This window comes from Euwallacea similis, chromosome 8 (genome assembly GCF_039881205.1).
Source record: "Euwallacea similis isolate ESF13 chromosome 8, ESF131.1, whole genome shotgun sequence".
Classification (NCBI taxonomy): Eukaryota; Metazoa; Arthropoda; class Insecta; order Coleoptera; family Curculionidae; genus Euwallacea; species Euwallacea similis.
In genome coordinates, this window is record NC_089616.1 from 1,383,448 (window position 1) to 1,403,577 (window position 20,130).

General features: G+C 35.5%; 2 protein-coding genes across 4 annotated transcripts; both read right to left on the reverse strand.

The window, feature by feature from the left end:
* Nucleotides 1–679: 679 nt before the first annotated feature.
* Nucleotides 680–8,031, reverse strand: disp (dispatched). The gene is made up of 11 exons (XM_066392254.1): nucleotides 7,746–8,031; nucleotides 7,480–7,685; nucleotides 6,065–6,328; nucleotides 5,849–5,981; nucleotides 5,570–5,796; nucleotides 5,318–5,500; nucleotides 4,870–5,248; nucleotides 4,616–4,817; nucleotides 4,210–4,379; nucleotides 3,918–4,147; nucleotides 680–3,864 (listed from the first exon to the last, which is right to left on the reverse strand). The coding sequence occupies exons 2-11, from the start codon at nucleotides 7,624–7,626 to the stop codon at nucleotides 2,473–2,475; spliced, it is 3,327 nt and encodes a 1,108-aa protein (XP_066248351.1). The 5' UTR covers nucleotides 7,627–7,685; nucleotides 7,746–8,031; the 3' UTR covers nucleotides 680–2,472.
* A 284-nt stretch (nucleotides 8,032–8,315) lies between these two features.
* Nucleotides 8,316–19,811, reverse strand: Nrg (Neuroglian). 3 transcript variants are annotated; one of them, XM_066392744.1, is made up of 11 exons: nucleotides 19,480–19,809; nucleotides 17,189–17,273; nucleotides 16,381–17,119; nucleotides 16,063–16,253; nucleotides 14,222–15,754; nucleotides 13,760–14,167; nucleotides 13,404–13,697; nucleotides 12,886–13,195; nucleotides 12,486–12,589; nucleotides 12,231–12,328; nucleotides 8,316–11,724 (listed from the first exon to the last, which is right to left on the reverse strand). In XM_066392744.1, the coding sequence occupies exons 2-10, from the start codon at nucleotides 17,250–17,252 to the stop codon at nucleotides 12,234–12,236; spliced, it is 3,738 nt and encodes a 1,245-aa protein (XP_066248841.1). In that variant the 5' UTR covers nucleotides 17,253–17,273; nucleotides 19,480–19,809; the 3' UTR covers nucleotides 8,316–11,724; nucleotides 12,231–12,233. The 3 variants fall into 3 exon arrangements, 2 of the variants coding, with proteins under 2 accessions (XP_066248841.1, XP_066248839.1); XR_010752255.1 differs by lacking the exon at nucleotides 12,486–12,589 and having other exon boundaries at nucleotides 19,480–19,811; XM_066392742.1 differs by lacking the exon at nucleotides 12,231–12,328 and having other exon boundaries at nucleotides 19,480–19,810.
* Nucleotides 19,812–20,130: the final 319 nt, after the last annotated feature.

A 20,130-nucleotide genomic window follows, 5' to 3' on the forward strand; every position in this document is an offset into this window, starting at 1 on the left:
TTTTCTTTTCTTCTCCCTTGCAATGCATTATTTATCGAATTCTCAATAATAAGGGATGTCGATACTTCGGAGGTCCGCTGTCTGCATGCATAAGACCATAGCGATGCCACCACCACCATTAAAATGCAAAAAAGGAATTCGCCGAGAGGATCTGCGTTTGCAACCAAGCAGCACCCCAACTGATCGCTCATTTTGGGTACCCGACAGGCTTTTTTTGACCTAATTAACCAGCTAGCGTAGACTCAGGACTTCAAATTTTACTTGTGAGATCTTTAATGGCGGTAATTCTGGCGGATTAGAGCCCAACCTCGAGTTAAAAATTTAATACGTAAAATTCTGTTGCGTGTTAAAAAAAAACGTGTTTGTTTAACACGCAACACACCATAATATACTGGGTGTGCAACTAAGAAAGGTTGACGACAGCTGAAGAAGAGGAAATTAAGAACGAAAGCCAGAACGAAGGTCAGGTAAAATTACGGTTTTTGGCCTGGTTGCCGCAACGACAAAATCATTATAGAAAAAAGGGAGTGGAACAAGGCAAAGAAAGAAACACGAAGAAACCCAGAAGTACGGAGAGGGAAATAATGGACAAAAAAATATTGGGACTGATAATTCAATTTTTGCCTAATTAAACGCAAGAAGATATTTGGAAAAATTATTTATTGTGTCTGAATGGGAAAAACGCAAAAAGTCCGTTGAACGCCAAATAATTTAGTGCCTACATTAAATAATGAAGGTTTTTTAACCATTTCTATCCACCACAGAACAACAACATTTACGTTAAATAATTATCTTCCTTACAATAACATATGTCTTTTTGAATTTTGCAAAGAAACACAGAATCAAAATACAAAATTATCAAGTATACGAGTATAAGCTATCGTCGAATTGGAAGTTGAATCGCAGATTGGGACTTGGACGAAAATAACCCTAAAGTTGCCTAAGAAAAATACTTCTTGAACTGGGAACACGGCATCATGGGCATTTAATTGAGCGTCAATTTTTGCCTACCCAAGAATCGAGCCGTAGGTACAATAACATGTAAATATTCCTAGTACTAATATAGAACATTTACTATTTGGACGATCAAACTACGCCCTTAACGTGCCAGTTTCAATTCCACCACTTCCCTGTACTACCTATTTCGACCATTTATCGAACACAAACACTTAAAACACACATTTTGTGGCTGAAAATCCACAATCGACACATATTTTACATATCAGTGCAACTCAGATATGTGAGGGAGGTGGAATGACGTGAATAAGAAAAAGGATTTTAACTTCAGATCACCCTGTGTAAACCTCTCAAGGTGTTCAAAATCCTTTTCACTATTTCAAGAAAAACTATTATTTAAATTTTAATTCTATGATAGTGTTTGATTATCACGTTAAATTTCACCTTTTCTACAGACATTGCAACAAACTTATTTTTCTTTCTTTTTCATCCACTGATGTTGCAATCGCATACCTCTTAGGTTTAATATACGCATACACTGAATCCTTCGCAATAGGTTGAAAGTAAAGCTTCTCTATTGGCTATCAAATTACTCAGAAGGTCGAAAGAATTTCGCGGATAATTTCTACTGCGCACCACGTGCTATTTGGAAAATGACTGATTGACTGCCCTTAATTACTCAAACTAGACGCATGCGCAGTTACTCTTTTAAAAGCATTTGTGTTCGTCGATCATCAGCTGTTTTAGGCTTAATTTCTGCCAATTTCATAATTCTATATTCTTCCTATTTGCGCATTTATCACTTAACGTTTCACTCACGTGACAAATGTTTTATTTCACATCTTCCTCGTTCAGTCTTCCCAACAATCGACCATTTCCAAACACATCTCCAACCCTGTATGTGAACATCTACGCTATTAAAGTAATTAATTATTCCAAATAAGTACAAACTTTTAGGGCAAAAAAGGATGTATAAAACTGAACTTTAACTGGCGCAAAAGAACATATTAGAGAAAAAGTATTGTCTGAAAATTCTGGAATGTGGTAGCCGCGTTCAAAAATTTCCGCAGATATTGCCGCATTAGTTATGGGTGAAACCATTTCGTAACATAACTGTTTGGGGTGAATGCTTACTTTTTGGTTCAACTTGTCTCAAACAAAGATTAGATTTTCTTCCAAAATACAGCGATCGCTATCTACTCTAGTCGCTTTCGGCAAGGCAACCCCAAACTCAAACACTGACCGACAAATAAAAACGCGCACTATACCTACTTTACTGTTATTGAGATCTAAAAAATCACGGTTTTTCAAAAAAATACATTTCAGGAGTCATCTACCTCTCTATAAACAACATATGTAACATACAACATGACGTCTACATACCGCTTTAGCATTCTCTCCATCAATGCTTATCGAAGCACCATATATTAATCAGCATCTCCCTTGTTAAATTATCGCAACAACCCAAACTCAGAGTTAACCCTATTCATTTTTATTGTCAACTGGTTTGCAACATTAATCTAACGTCTTATCATCACCCATTAAGATTGTAATATTACTTATTGGCGATTGACTCTTGAGTCCATGATTTGGCACATATTTTACACAAGGTTCATCAAAAGACGACTTCTTTTGCTTCGACGTGTCAGTATTGTGGCTAATAAACGATACATTCTCTAAATCAGTACAACTAGAAGTATTTGCTATTGCTTCTTTGTTTTCATGTCTCACTGACTTAGCTTTACGGGGCACAAGTTTACGGCGAAGCTTTATGTAAGAGTATTGTAAACAATTCTCGGACGGTCCTAGAATATACAAAAGCGACCCCAAATAGAAAGTCGCGTAGGCCCAACTTATACTCATAATAATAACTAAAAACAAGCCAACTTGAAAATATGGCAAGACTTCTGAAAAGAGCATGAAAAAACCCGCGCCAGCTGTTGTAAGTCCTGCCATGAACGAAGGACCCATAAGACAGGACAGTGAATATCGAGTTGCGTCCTCTCGACTTTTTCGTATGTCCGAGGGGCAGAGCTTATAGTTGACACAATAATGCAAGCTGAAATCGACAGCAAGTCCTATTGATGTCGAAATGGCTACCGACTCTAAAATATTTAAGGTCCAGCCGCATAATATTAGGCCGGCGATTGTGGTTATTATCGTAAAAAATACTGTTACAATCGACAGGAAAGTTAGCAAAGGATTTAAGGTGGTCAACATTAAAACTCCTGATGCTAGAAGCATGGACGTCAAAATAGATAATTTGGTTCCAGAAATAAGTTCTCGCTGGAGATCGTAGAAGCTTAAGTCGCTAGTAAAAAAGCCATTCTGCATAGTAGGTGGAGCAGTCGATAAATACGGCGTGGCCCATTCCATTACTTTTTTATAAAAACGGCCGACTTCCTTATAGGATATCGAAAAGGAGATATTACTATCAAACTCTAAGGCAACTGCCTTTATCAAAGGAGATTCTCCCTTTGAAAAAAAAGCTCCCGAAGTCTTTGGATAAACATACTCTGGCGGACCGTCGTAAATTTCAGCCATTTCCTCAATCACACAGTAATCAAATGTAGTTCTATTGAAAGGGAACTTCGACAAACTACAACACGGGCTCTTATCCTCCTTAGCAAAAGAGTCGTAACATCTGCGTTCCATACTATTTATGAAAGTGTGGATGAAACAACTAGTGAGAGAAATGCCCATGATGGGTTGAAAAAATGGCTGAAGTTTAATATCCCTACAAAAATTTTTCAACCACATCTGAGAACTGGCATGGGCCATGTCAAAACTTGAATCCAATACGGTGGTTCCCAAACTAACCGGATCGAGATGATTACCATTGTCAACGGGAAGGACACCCCAGACAAAGCGTAGAGGCATTTTATATTCCGTAATACTATAGTCCTCCTACAAAACAATATCAGTTACTTTCATTCTATTTTTCCGCGACTGAAACTTGCCTTTTCTTTATTAAATAGAAATTTCTGTTTGTAAACGAAGTCGTATTTTTCAAAAGGATGACTGGACAATAGCAGCTGGAAATCCACTGATGTAGGTACGACTAAGCCCGGTTTAACAAAAACAATAAAAGAACTGGCTAATGCTAAACTCGTAAATCCGACGATCCAAAAGTATCTTAAATGCACAACTGCTTCTATTAAAAAGTCTTCTGGGCCATTCCACTTTGCAGCTAAAATTAATAATATAATTAATAACACCATATTTTCGATGTCAAATAAATTAACAACTCACTGAGTTTTTTACTCCATTTCATAGCACACAACAGACCAATCATTTTGGACAGCATACTATAGTATGGCGTCATACGAGAAAAACAGCTATTTTCTCGTATCATCAAACAGGCAGGTACCCACGAAATGGTCAATATAAAATTTATTACTATTGCAGTGCCAGCGAAAATACTGAAATTGACAAAAAAACAGTTAAAGAGAGATGTAGAGCACTTGTCCATCCACAGAATAAAAGTAAATAATATAATTGGGGGATCCCATTTAAAAAACACACATAATTTAGCTTCGCAAAATTTTCAAATTATAAGCCTGTACAATATAAATATGTGCCACAGCAAGCATTTTCAATAATATGATTTTTTATTATTTATATGAATTGCATTCCACTGAACAAAAGAAATACACACCTAAAACAAACAATGGCCGTTACGGAAGTAAAATACGAGCCCCAGAAGGCAACAGCAGTAGTGAGTGATGTGATACATAAAGATTTCAAGGCATGATGAAAGGTGGCGATCATGATCTTGTTTGTATCATTACTCGCAGATTGCCGTATTTTATTCAGTTGCCAAAACTTGCATAATATAAATGTATTATCAGCCCCAAGTCCTAAAAAAATAGAAATGTGAGAAAAATTGTCGAGCCCTCATTTCACACATACCTATGCAGATAACGACTGTAAGAACGTTCATAAAAGGAAAAAACGAGATTCCATATACAACTTTGTATAAAAAATAACTGACGATCAATACAAATAGTATCGAAATTATTGTCATTATAGTTAGGAATATAGATGTTGTATATATCCAGACGCATAAAAGTACAAAAAGCGTTCCCAGCGCCATCAGTCGAGTGTCTCGAATGAGGTATTCATCAAAAATTATACTCTTTATACCGAAGTCCATCGCAACTATTGACAGACCTTCAAAGTCTGTTCCCAAAGATGTGATGTCATGATACAAAGGAACACTAGCAATCCCTGCGGAGACTGGTAAAAAAAGGATTGTTTCTTTGAGCTTCTGCGTACTGGCGTCTACTTCCTGAAGATAAAGTTTTGGATGTTATGAATCACCATCACAATATAGAAGACAATGTAAAATTATTCGTACCCCTCGAGGAAAATAGGTGATGCTAGCTAGATACTTAAGAATGCTATAAACAGCATCATGCTTAATACATTGTAATGGGACATCACAGTTTTTTCGTTTTAAACATTTTCCATCTAGTCTGTTTTCATGAAAATAATTGGCGCATTTCTCTAAAATTGATAAGGTCCCATTTACGTCTTCTTCCTAAAATGAAAAATACATCATGAAAGCATATTGAGATCCAAGGTGAATTCGAACAAAAATATGTTTTACCGTAATCGTTAAACAAGAATGCTTATCAAACAGTGTGGCTACATAATTTGGTAGGGACCATGGTTTGCAACACTGACCCTGTTCCTGGTTATTTGAAATACATCTGCCTTTCATTAGCCTCGAGTTCATGATAATATGTTCTAGTTTACACAAAGATTTTAAATATTGCAATGTAAAAAGATTATCATTATTTGTTGTTGTAACAACCAGATGGGCATATTTTTCATCTATAAAAAGTAAGTTCCAAAACTGGGTAATGTTAATTGATCAGCAGTTCACCTGGTTGTCCACAGAACTGCTTCTCATAACTCACGAACCCTTCACTTGGGCGGTAACCAGTTAAGTTCTGCAAATCCCGCCATTTATTTTTCTCAACTATATCTAGAGACTCCCTCTCACTAGTGTTCATTAGCTGAAATTAAGTAGTCGAGAAATTTAATAACAGCAACAATGAAGGAATCCAATTAGGGACAACCTGTATTATACACAACTGACCTTTCCAAACACAAGTTTGTTTCTTTCCGGGTCTTCAGCTTCAATTTGATTCGCATGTATTCTATTCTGCTGCTTATTTTTCTTTTTCGATCCCCGTCTTTTTATATAGGGCATATTAGAAACTACAGTGGTAGTATTTAAATGGCTTGCAGCTAAAAATTCCTTGGGATTTTTCGTCAAACTTCCAGACGGGCGAATTTCACGTTGTAAGTTTTCCCAAGCCGTAAGGCGATTTGAGATCAACGTATTCCTTGTGGAAAATCCCTGAAGTGAAGAGCAAATTCTATTAATTCATATCCATAACCAAAACACTTATAAGTATTACTCTTGGCATCAAATCAGAGACAGTATTGATGTAGCTATATATTGGGAAAATATAGGGTGATCATAAAAAAACCCAAGGTGATGATTGAAATGTCGGAGGCATGTCTTCAATAGATTTATCAGATACACGTTGCTTGTCAAATTTTTAATGATCAATGGTAAATGGGTTAATCAACATCTTACATTTACAGATCACCCTCTACTGCAAGGTTTTTTTAATGATCAGCTATTACTTAAGACCTATAGCAATACTATGATGTGGTAATAAATCTATTAGTAAAGTTTTACGCCCACTATGCAATAACATGCAAAAAAAAATTGTTTACTTGGCAGCCCTCCTGGTCAATTAGGTTTGGGGGCAAAATTATCATCAAAAACAAGTGAATTGATAAATGTAAGAAATTACAAAATATATTCTATTTCTACTTAAGAGTAATCAAATTATGACAAATAAATAAATAGATACTACATAATATAAGTAATCAACAATAATTGGTTTTTACTCCTATTAATTGTTGATGTAGATAGCATTATAAATTTCAAGTTACTGCCTCTATTAATAGCAAAGGAAACCTGAAGAATGAAATTCCAAAAAAGCTGCAAATATGCATGCACAAGTCTTCACATTTTCATGTCTCAAGCACTTAATGCAATACAAAAATTAGAGAAAAGATAAGACCACAAGACACATGAGAATTCTTTAACATGATTAAGAGAAAGATCAGAAGTGTATTTAATTGATTAGCTGAAGACCAAAACACCACAAAGAAAACATGTTAGGGAAAGGTTTGACATATTTCCTGCTTCTTAGATCAAATAATCAAAGAGCTACCAAATCCTGCTGTGCATGTAATTATGTGTTATGTGCAGAATATAATTTATACATATGTGACATCTTCAGGTAGGATAAAATGTATCATGTTCAGCCACTTATATGCATTTATATTTTCAGTATAGTTCACGTTTATGTGCCTTTAATTATATTGTTTCCTTGATGGTCCTAATTAATATGCAATATGTGGCAAAAATGCAACTAGACATACAAATGGCATATATGCCATGCAATATATAATCTTAAAAATTATACTTACCATTTGGGGATCTTGGAAATTAAAGGCATTTAAATTTCGCATAGTAAAGGGTAAAATCAGGCAAATGCAGGAAAGAAGGGAGATAACTAGCAAAACAATGTAGGGATACCTAATTATAATATTGATATACCATCGCTCACAATTCATTTTGGTTTGATTTGTGCTACCACAAAATCTAAGGTAACATGTCTTTTTCACTTTGGTATCTGAAAACATTATTCTGGGTTTAAAATTCGAATCCAGCTTCAGCGTATGTATCTATTTACCATTTTTCAATACACGAAACTGTTGTATGTATTTTTTATCCCAAAAAACTTCATGACCCTGTTCAAAGATGTATTCAAGAAAATTCACATATATTCAAGTACAAAATTCTTTTAATTACACAATATTTTCATCTCAAATACTTATAAATTATCCAGATACAAGGCTGGAAAAAGTATAGACATGAAGGGCAAAAATAAACAATAAGTTAATATAACCTAACTTTGCGGTAGTAAATCGACGTTTGGCGCAATGATATAGAAGACCTGGATATAGTGCCGTTTTTCACAGCAATTAGGTCTCTTACGAGCAGATGGAACCCTAATCTATGGCGGTAAATTGGAAGACGTGACGTCATCAAGATTAAATCCTGTTGCCTTTTCTATATTACATAGTCTTCAAAAATAAAACATTTTCGAGTACTATTTCACATGAGACCCAGTTTGGTCGGGTCTTAACTACCATTATCTACTGTCGTGCCAACGGCACTTTTGTGATTTCTGGCCCTTAAACCTCAAATGACCAGCAATTTGATCTAAATGAATTTGTAATTACCAAAAAAAGAATGCAGAGTGATTTAAATATTTATTAGTGCAAAAAATGACAAATATTGTATGTTTCTAAACAGTTTCCGATATTAACATAACGAAGTTACAAAAGCAATGCAATTCAAAGTATATATTTATGAGATTCAAATCACTAAAAGCAACACAGAACTAGATGGCGAAGAAATTATTAGATTTCATGTACCTAATCAAAGAAATTAAAGAAAAATATTATTCTGAATAATTTCCTCGTCACTTTTACCTCCAATACCCTACAGGGTGCATTTGCTAAACGGTTTAGAACAGGGCAGACATCTGGAAAATTCAAGAACTGAGAGGTAACTTCTTGAACATGTTACCAAAAAACAAATTTTTAGGCGGGAAAAACTGTCCACAACTTGAAGAATTTTTTGCGCCTGCTTCATACCGCAGTAAAGCATATTAACCCCTAAATAATTATATGTATATTAATAATTTAATACTCAATATCCAACAGTACATCGAATCAACGATTAATCTATGTAAAATTCAGTGTCCACATGCCAAAAAAGTACATCAATGCGAAAGCCTGAACAACATGTAGACGACATTAATATCTGGAATGAGTACATTGATACAATTTTTCTCAGTAACGATTCGGTAAAAAACAATATCATAAAACGCACAAAACAATAACTTTGCCATGATTCGATACAAATCGAAAAAGTAATAAATTGACTTATTGTTAGTTCCAATGTAAATTTTTCGCAAATTTTGGCTTAAAAAGAATAATAATAACAATGGCAAATGTTGGTGTGTCAAGTGTGATTGCAAGCGGTCCTTAATGTTATGTTGGAAGAATTAAGAAATATCGAATAACTTATTTCGCGCCTAACAAAATACCGACAGTTTACGTTTCACAATTATTTTGCAATTTTTTACCGCTAAACCTACTGAGTGCGATGTTTGACCAGTGGCCTGAACAAATAATAACAAGAATGTTGCTATCAAAAAATCAAAGAAAGTCGAGCAACCCTGTTTTTGGATTTGCTGTATATTCGAGTAATTAAGATATATTCTTGGATGCGGCCAGAAAATGATAATTTAAGTTATTTGCTTTTTATTCCTATTCGAGAGAACATCAGTCACAGTTAAAGTCATACAGAAGGCGCCTCCGCAATTCTAAAGAAGTTAACAGAATTAGGCGTTTACCTAAAGACTTGAAAGAAACCAGACTGCTATCATAATAAACAATATTCATTAAAAAGCTGGTCCCACGAGGTTAAACGAATAAGCTGATTGGTGTCTGGTAATGATCCCTCATATTCGAGAAAATATCTAATGTGTTAATTAAAAACCAATTTTATAAATCTGAAGCAGCATTGCAGACTTTCAAATCGATTCTCAATTAAACAACTTTCTTTTAAATCGTGCGACATAATTCTATTAACTTAATATCGTCTTAATTGTGAAATATATCTAAAATTAGCCTTAAATGTCATGGAAATGATGGCATGTGGAAGTTCTCAATATATGGTGTAGCAACAGCCTCAATACGTCATTATTAGTAATTTTATGAAGAAAACTAAAACTAATGTTTGACTGCTATAACTACAACTAACGCATTGGCTCGAAACCGATGCGTTTATATAAATTTAAAAAAACTCTAAACCTAAACCAGTGAGTCACTGACAAAAAGTCTTTAATAAAAATAAGACAATTTGAAAATGTGTAATTAAAGCCCTTTGTGTAAAACGAAGTTTCATTATGTTTGATATAATTCTAACGTTATTTAATGAAATGGCTTTTTACACCAAGGATTTTAAGTGACGACTAATAGCTGCAACCAAGCTGTTAGCTGTGATATTGGCTATTATTGATAACTCGAGGAAGGGATTAATATTAAATATCGTGATTACGAGTACACTACATAAACCCCATGAGAAAGTTCATAAATCAAAAGATGCTGGCATCTAAACTCGCATATTTAAAACGTAATAATACAAAGTTATTCAGAAATATGATACATTACATGAAATTAGTATTCCATTTCGTAACAAAACCATTATAATTTAAAAATGACCTATCGTTAATATTTTAAATCGTAACGAACAACAAAATATATTACTATATTAAATCCATATTTTGATTCGTAAATATTACATACTAAACTGCCGGCTAAATCGACCGCATAACAGCAATTTTGAATGCAAGCGAAAAGTTTGGAAAATGCTACTATATCCGAGCATTTAAAATATTCTGTCAGGAAACAGAGTTTAATTTTTCTTTTATATCATTTCAGTCTAACACAATACAAAAAAAGTTCATTTCCGCGAGTACGCAATAACTTCATCCGTATTCGGATCTTTTTCATTAACAATATCAACAAATCAACAAATATGTTAGGGGGCGATGTTTAGATTCCGATATTTTGCTGGCATATTCATAAATTTTTTTTTTTCAATTTTTATCTTGTGCGCAAACCATATTGAAAACCAAACACTCCTTTTACATGTTTGTTAAAAAAGATCAGAAAACATTAAATTACCCTGTATATCGAATACGGACGAAATTGTCGAATAATCGCTGAAGTTAATTTATATTGACACACTTATTAAAAAATTGTGTTTGTAACTAAATTGATTTTGTAACAGAAAAATAGCATGTACAAAATTAGTATTGTGTGATTGATTCGACAAGCAGTTTATTAAACAAAAGTGGACGAATTAATGCAAAATCAAACATCACAAGAATGGCAATAATACCCTTCCGCCATTCTTGCTGAAATATCTTGTAGTAGGGTGTATCAGTATACTACTAGAATAAAGCTAAAGGCAGTATTAAAATATTTCTACTGAAACGATACTCTTGACGAACAAAGCGATTTCATAAATCTTCATTGTTTTCTCTCTATGTGTACTCAGTTATATTTACACTTTCTAAAAACTACGATTCGTTTATAGTCACACAGACTAGAATCAAAGAGAGCTTATACGTTAAAGAGTGAACACAACCAGCGTACAATTTTAATGAACCAGTGAAATTATCAGATTTCAACTCAATTATAATTTTCTAAAGAAAAATTTATTTTGTAAACCAAAATCCACTTACTAGTGGTCAATATCTACAATTTCCCAGGTCCAAATGTTTCTGCACGAAGAACGTTTGCGTCATGAATAGTTTCAGTATTGTGGGGAAATCAGGGCTCCCCACTTTATGAAAACAAGATATCGAAGCTACAACCGCACTTTTATAACTTATTAAACGTTGTAAGTAAACTACAGAGTTTCCTTAAAATTAAGAACATAGACACCACATCGTAAGCAAAATATATGATTTTTCTAAACGTAGGTGGCAACTGCGTTATTATTAGTGCATGGCGCTCCAGTTGTACCCATTTGTTTCATATTACTTGGAACATATTGACCAATGAAAGATCCGTCTTCAGTAAAACGACCTATAAAAAAAATCAAATATATTAAAGTGGACATTTTATTAGGACTACAGTTCATCGTTGATTTTGAATACCGATTTTAGTTTGTTCTAAGAAATTCTGTTCATTCCTAAATATTGAAAGGCCTGATAATATGCGAGGCGATTACCAGTTGGAGCAAGCATTGCAGAATTGTCTATGTAGTAAATGAACATAAAATATTCCAATTTAATCATTCTATTTTTGGAACAACATAATTCTCAGATTACTCAGCATTTTGCAGAACCAATAAATCAAAATGTCTAACTAATATGTCACAAAACTCTTTCCCTACATAAATGCAATGTATTTTACCGATCTACAGGCACACTGATTGGTACTAGTAAACACAATGGTTATTGAGGATTTATCGGAAACGTATCAGTAATAAAACAACACAATCACGAAGAAAAATGTGGTGGAAATGTGGCAGGTGTTAATAAAATGTTAACTGAACTAAGCCAACCAAATGTAAATTAAAAACATCTTACACATTAAACGAGTGTCGCAAATCCTTGGGACGTTGATTCGCCTTGACCTCTTTTCTGTCCATATTGGCCAATAAAGGATCCGTCTTCATTCATACCTTCTACATAAATGAAAACAAAAACGAAAATGAAACGGAAAATAAAAAGTGATCGTAATTGTTAAATTAACAAATTATAAATAAAAAAGAAATAATTAATGAATGAGGCAACAATAAAGATATCTAAAAAATGCATGTTGAACGTACGCATGCTCCCTACCTGTGTCTCCTTCTCCATATTCGGCCATGGAGTCGGTATCACTTTCGGGGCTGATCTTTGGTTCACTACTCATTGAGGGCCTTCCATGGGGCTTACTATCCAACCTGAGTATGCGATAATGAAATATATAATGGGAGTTAATAAGGTTAAATGAGATCGAGTTTCGTCGTAAAGAATTTTGTTAGAAGAATGGAGTTTTTTAATACCGCAATTGTTCATTAAAAATTAAATATGAAAAAAAATTAAGCTTTATGCCATGTTAACTTCACTCCCAGTGAAAAGTGAATGTCAAGACGTGACTAGAACAAAGTTCAAGAAATATTAGTACTTGTTAAGAAAAACCAATCAAATATGACTAAAAAATCACAAAAAATGGCCGATAAAAAAAAACGACACTTACGGCTGGGAATACTCGTGAAACCCTCCTTCTTCGGGATAATCGTGTCGTCCGTTCGCTTGTTCTCGTTCGTGCACCGCATATTTTCCACCTCGATTCCGTTTAACAATGCAAACTATTATTAACACTAAGAGCAAGATAACAATAGCCAACATCATGCCTATGAACCACCCAGCAGTGGCCACAGCTTCCTGTGCAGTTATGGTAATTCCATCATTGGTGGACACTTCCTGGGGTTCACTTTCAGTTTCCAAGTTGCCGTCGACAGAAACCACGACGAACTCGTAAGTTTTTCCACTTTCTAATCCAGAAACTGAAGACAAAGAATAGTATTAGTGTCAAACTTTGAGCGTATTAAACGTGGACTTGCTAATTTCGATCTATACAAGAGGACTCAAAAATGAGATATGGGAGCGAAATATATGTATTGTACTTGAAACTGTCTTCTTTGTATATGTTAATTTGAATCACCTGGTATATTTCAACATTAAACGCGTACCAAAGAGCTTTTTAAATATTACCTTCTTGGAAATCTTCATCCAATTCAGGTGGAGTCTTTAAATACATGGTTTCTCCTCGCTTCTTATATTTTACATAGAAATGGGATCCAGGTTTGCCGTCCTCACTCGGTATCCAATTAACTCTTATAACTGAAGTTGCCTTATTATCCCTAACGGATTCCCATACGAATCGGGGCACGCCAGGTTGGTGCAAACCCAAAGCTTTAGTACTTCTTTCTATAAAGTACCGCTTAGATTCGCCTGCTTTAGTAGTGGCACTAATGTATATTCGATACTTTGTTGCTGGTCTCAAACCTTTAAATTAAACACACATTAAAACTTATACTATGAGTTTGTTCAAATTGATTTTAACTTACCAGCCAATTTCGCTCTTAATCTATTTGGGTCCGTTATCTGAGGCTTCCTTCCATTTGCTCCCGCAACCTTCAGATTTTGATCTACCTCGGCGTAATATATATTATACCCAGTTAAATTTCCATTAGGCCTATCTGGTTTTTCCCACTTCAGCATAAATGCTGACGATCCCAGTGGGGTGGCTTCCAATACATCCATTTCGCCAGGAACTCCTTCTGGAGTATGGAAACTGAGAGTTTCACTAGGGGGTCCGTTATATTTTCCATTGTAGACGTAAACTTGAGCGTAATTTTTGGAATTTGGCACGAAAGTATTCACTAATGCTTTGGCGTTGCCCCCTTGAACTTGGATTTCGTTATGAATCGGAGATTGGTCGCTCCAAGTACGTATTTTGTAACCTTTAAAATGACCTAAAAAATTCATCGATTAATAAAAGCCCAAAATGCATCGAATGATCACTTTACCTCGAACTGACTCCAACGGCACAGCAATCCAGCTAAGAAGGGCGTTTGTGGGGCTCTGAACGTTGAGTACCGTGAAATTTTGAGGTGCTTCTAAAGGCTCACTTTCGCCTGAATATCCAATAACTTCTTGGGGAGACACATCCGCCTCTCCTTCATCATTTACAGCTAATACTTTAATTCTATACTGTTGGAAGGACGGTTGATTAGGAATTTCAAATCGTCCTACACGCCAATCAGTAATTTCTTGAGGAGGTTCATAATCTTTTTCTAAGATATCCCTCTTATAGTACACTCTGTATTTAAAACCGGGTGCCGCGTGTTCAATTTGAGGCATCGGTGTCCAAGTAATTACCAAATTATCTGGTCTATCTCCTTCTCCAACTACATTATCAGGATTTTTATGTGGCACAGCTGGAGGAGTTGAACATATCTCTGAATGAGGGGAAGGCAGTGATCTTCCAATTTTATTAACTGCAATGACTCTAAAAGTATAATTTGCCCAAGAGCTCATGGGTATCGTGTAAGTGGTATCTACTGGAGGGACGTCACTGAAAGCATCTTCCCAGGAATCTGGAGTGAAACTTGTGTTGTACTGGATGATGTATCGCAAAATAGGCGCTCTGTTATCTCCCTTTGGTGACCACTGGATAGTTGCGTCCATGCGATGACACTCCACTCTGATATCTCCAGGCGGGTTTGGGATGTCCTGCACAATCAACTGCGCCTGCGCAGTAGCCTGATCTAGTTCTGTTCTAGCAACACAAGTGTACGTCCCAGAGTCTAATTCAATGGTTTTGGTAATGGTTAACGAATAGTCAGAGGATTTAACGAAACGAGGCTCAGCTTCGAAGTCTATTGGTTGACCAGTTTTCAGCCACAGTATCTCGAGCTCCAATGAGGCATCAGTAACAGCATTACATCGAAATGTCGCAGGTGTGCCAGATTCGACTTCATAATCTTCTGGACCGTCTGTTATGTATGTGTGCTCTTTTACATCCAGCCTTGCATTAGCACTAGCTTTTCCTAATTTATTTTCAGCATAACATGTGTAATTTCCTCTGTCATCAAATTGGATATCCGTAATAAGCAAATCTCCACTTTCCTGAACTCTAAACCTGCCCCCAGTTAGTTCTTCTCCGTTACGAATCCACTTAATAGTCGGTCTAGGAGCACCCATTACTTTACAAGTCATATTAATGCTCTGATCATCAACTGCCGCAGTATCCCTAGGAGCCTCAGTGATCTCTGGTGACAAAGCTTGGACATTCACGTAAACATCCTTATAAACGTAACCCAGTGAATTGGTGGCGTTGCAACCGTAATTGGCTGTATCACTCTTAACAAGGCGTTCAATAATCAGTCTGCCTTGCTCAATCCTTCGTCTATCGTTTTTCGGTGCCTGCTCAATTGGTCTTCCATTGAAAATCCATTTAATTTCTGGTTCTGGGACACCTCCAGCTTGACATCGGAATTCTGCTGTCTCATCTTCGGCTGCAGTTATTACCTTAGGTTCTTCGATGAAGTATGGAACAGCTGAAAAGGTATTATAGGGTTTAGGCTAATGCATGAAAACATTTTTAAATGCAAGAAAAGGTGTTTTGTGTTGGTTTGCTGTTGCGATTTATAATAATTTTTTTAATTGCGAACAATGGCATGTATGACTCAGTTTAACTGGATACTTAATTAAAATACATGTTACCATTACTCATTATAACATATGAATGAAATTTTATAATTGGTGCCCCTTTATTTATATAGTTGATACAATGAGATGCATTGTAGGTGTTAGAAGTGTGCGTTTCGAATTAGAAATTGTGACGAAGTAGTAACTTATTACTCACCCAAGACCTTAAGATTGATAGAATAAGACTTAGAATCGCCAACTCCATTGCTAACCTCGCAAGTGTACGTTCCCTCATCTTCAAAATCTACGACTTTAATAATAAGGGATTTGCCGTAATTACCCTGCGTCACTCTGTCTGTAGATCGAAGAGGTTTCCCGTTTTTGTGCCAAAGCGTCTGCGGTAGCGGTCTGAAAGATTTAAAGAATTCTTATAGCAAATTTTAGATTTTTTTTACCATTTTTCATAATTGACAGCAAGAACTCGTATATAAACTTAATACAAAAATCTACTAGTTCAATAAAAATGTTTACTTACGTTCCACCATATATACAGAACAGCTCAACTCTTTTTCCTCTATACGCGATCTCGTTCTTCCTGGTAACATACTGTAGCACTGGTTGCACCTTGTTTTGAGCAGCTGAAACTCCTGCAGCTACAACATTCAACAAAACCCGGTTTCCATATTTGTATTCATGTTTAAATGGACTCGTTGCTGCACAAGCATACATGAAGTTATCAGTGTTGTCAGATAAAGTTAGATTAGAGAACCATAGATTCCCCTCAGGATCGAGAGTCATTCTCGAAGAGTTTATTGTTTTAAATCCCCCGTTGGTATACATGATGATCCAGTGCACCACAGGTTTTGGCCACCCGTCTGGTGGTTGACAAGTTAAATTGAATGCTTCACCTTCTCGGCCCGTTAAAGAAATCGGAGGAGCGTTTTTGAAGGAGTTGAGTTCGGCTTTCCGCATAAATACGGAGTTGGAGGTGGCGGTGCCATACTGGTTCTCAGCGAAACACTGATATTGTCCAATATCTACTTCAGAGGGTTTGGAGATCGATAGGGTTCCGCGACCGGTTTGTTGAGAGATTCTGTCGTCATAAGCTTGCCAATCAAATTTTTTGCCGTTCTTCATCCAGAAATATTTCGGCGCCGGCTCGCCTTCAGCTTCGCACTCAATGTAAAAAGGCTTGTCGTTTTCGCCATTTTGTTCCACTTGGAAGAGGACTTCGTCGGTGGGAGGTTGTTTCACAATTAATGGTGGGGAGGGTACTGAAAAGCAAATTTTACTTAGAACACGGAGAGGAAAAAGTTCGGTTAGAGAAAAAAAGGAATTCCTACCTTCTCTAGCATGACAATAATGTACTATGATTAGAAGTAGATAACATAAGTGCTTGAAGTCCATGCTTCTAAATCTATTGGATATCTGGAAGAGAGAAAAAATGAATCTACATTAAAGATATAAAAATCATCATTCTTTTGTGGTACGACGAATATTTTCGATTAAAGGCTTTAACTAAGTTCACATTTTCCGTATAATCTCGGAAACCAAAGACAAATTGGCAACGCCGTTAAGGGCATGTTAAAATCTCATCGTCTGGGAAACAGCTATGGGGCACGCATCTATATAAAGCGCCCTATTTCATAAGCTTTCTTAAATTAGTGCATCTTTGACATCTGCAATTTTAAACAATCTCGTTCATTTAAAAAAGACCACATATCGCATTGACCTTGACCTCATTTGATAAAACTTTAACATAAACCGATATGGTTTTGCAATATTGACAACTTGCTGAGCAAATCGCTAAGATATTGTGGTTTACACACTCGACATATTTACCCCTCGATGATAACAAAAACCCATCAAGCAAAAAGATGCAGAGAGTGTACAAGAAGAATGACACTGTTAAGAAAACATTTAATTGCTTGGAGATTCTTTGAAAAATTTTGTTAGTGATGCGACGGTCGGTTAAGGATGTCTTCATTACATAATACGAGCTTTAAATTATGCAGGCGAATTAAAGTAACTAAGTTAAACTATCATATTTCTTCCAATTTAGCCGTGCAGGGACAAAGAATGTCTACGTAATGTAAGAATGAAACGGTTTAAAATATTGCTTTAATTACGTGATAAAGCACATATGTTAAGTTGTGTAGGGTCCGATATTTACATATAGCAATAATTCAGGGCTTTTCTGCCAAAAATAGTTGCCTCGCGTTTAGTTCAACCGAACATAGTAAAATTCTCTACGGTAAGGGCAATTTGATCTGATGAATCAATCGATAAAAAAAAGTTTTCTGAGTTTTACAATTATTTTAAATAATAATTAATAAGTTGCATAAAATTTGGTAGAAGTTGCAACTCTCCATTATTAATTTCCCTTTCCTTTTCAGCTCTAGGGAGGTACCCCAGTCCAAAGGGGGGTTCCCTGACACGTGACCATTTACGATAGTAATGATGCTAGTAGTACACTCGTTGGACAGTGCTTCATCCCCAGATGGCTCGGTCTGTTTGTTCGCCGTTACCTTCTTACTATCTCCAATACCACAATACTAAAACTTAGGAACTACTAAATCTCTAATATATACACAAAAAGGTCTCTACAGAAGGCTATTATACCTCCAAACTCGAATTTTCATGATGTAATGTGCAAATTAAATATATGTATGACATCACGTTCCGAGTCTCTTTTCAATATCTATCGTTTTATCAGCATGAGACAGAAGTGACAAATCCAATTTCTTTAACAGAAATTTCCATATGCAATGGATGTAACTGTGATGAGTGTCGATATGATTAATAAAAATTACTAACTGACAATATTGGGAAAAAATGACTAATCTAAATATTCAAATTTCTGCAAACTTCAGATTCTGACAGATCTTGATCAGAATCAATGTGGCTGTCAAATACCTCAGTGTTATTCAAATTTATCTATTTTGCAAATAATTTCATGGCTTGAACAAAGTTAAAGAAAAAAATAAGAATAGGGAAGAATGAAACAAAATAGGGTCATATAATTTGCATTTCATGAAATGCCTGTGTTGTGCTATGTTGTGCCAGTTTACAAATTGGACTTTAAGGCAGATTAGCCCTGGGTTTAACTTTCAAGGACAATCCCTATTAGATCCTGATATAAACAGTAAATCTACCGCCCAGAAAGTAAAATAAACAAAGTAATTCTATCAGTTTGCTATGCTTAATATTTTCTTGGGGGCTCTCGAGACTCCTTACAGTCTTCCAGTCAAAACTTATTTATCACGATGAAATCACCATACTGTGTTATACTGGCAAAAATAAGGCAGAAAAATCTAAAAATGTACCTTATTTAATTAGTAAGTGCCTAGTTCTTTTAGCAATTAATGTCCCCATTCAGTACATAAAAATATTGTTTACAAGTGGTGGGCCTAATTAATGAGACACTCTATAAATAGACATATTTGGACACTCCTGCACCTTGAAAGTTAATTTTGAAAACATGGTCATGTAGTCTACTTCAGTTAAGACATAATAAAAAAGAATTGGTTGGAAAGACTGTTGACTCATTAGCTGGGGAGCATTAAAGGGCCTATCCCCCAATGTAAACACATTACAGAAAGGCTAATTAAAAATAGGTAAGTATTATACTTACTTGAAATACTGGCGAGCGATTAGTACGTTATTGAAGTGAGTATCATCTTCAATTAAATGTATACACGATTACTGGAACAACGAATTGGATCACTGGCTGGCCACTATGCAGATGGACGAAAATAATTCTTTTGCCTTCAGTGATGACTACTACTACAAAATTACTATGTTATTGGTGTTTATACTTAACCAAAAGATGAAGAACAGTGTTGAGTAATTTGGTGACAATATATAAATAGATATTACTAACTACTAACATATCCCTCAGAATTTTAAATAGAAAATTCAACATCAACTTCAATTCTTGTCCTCGGAACCTCTCGGCTTCTTCGTTCGGTGTGCTTCGGCTTTCCTCGACGAGAGGGCGAGGTCTTAGCGTTAAGCTTATAAAAACAATGTAATATATAGCTGGAATAAAATTCGAAAATTATCATTTCAAGTTGGAGGATGAGGTACTCACACGTTTCTACGCATGCGTCAAATTCAAGGTGCTCCATTACTAATGTCCAGTGTCACGTGACATTTTGTATTACGTTTACAACAATAAGCATTTCAAATATTTATATTACTTATGTCGTTTCATGATGATTTCGATACAGCATTTGCATTGCGTATTAGAAATTCGTGCATTACAATCTAAGTATTATATTAG

Coding starts and splice junctions, on each gene's coding strand:
- disp (XM_066392254.1), bottom strand. CDS start 7,626: ATGAATTGTGAGCGATGGTATATCAATATTATAATTAGGTATCCCTAC. Junction 6,329..7,479: donor ATTTCCAAGATCCCCAAATG/GTAAGTATAATT, acceptor TCTTCACTTCAG/GGATTTTCCACAAGGAATAC. Junction 4,380..4,615: donor ACGGCCATTGTTTGTTTTAG/GTGTGTATTTCT, acceptor TGTCAATTTCAG/TATTTTCGCTGGCACTGCAA.
- Nrg (XM_066392742.1), bottom strand. CDS start 17,252: ATGGACTTCAAGCACTTATGTTATCTACTTCTAATCATAGTACATTAT. Junction 13,698..13,759: donor ATTAAGAGCGAAATTGGCTG/GTAAGTTAAAAT, acceptor TTTAATTTAAAG/GTTTGAGACCAGCAACAAAG. Junction 12,590..12,885: donor TTTCACGAGTATTCCCAGCC/GTAAGTGTCGTT, acceptor TCGCATACTCAG/GTTGGATAGTAAGCCCCATG.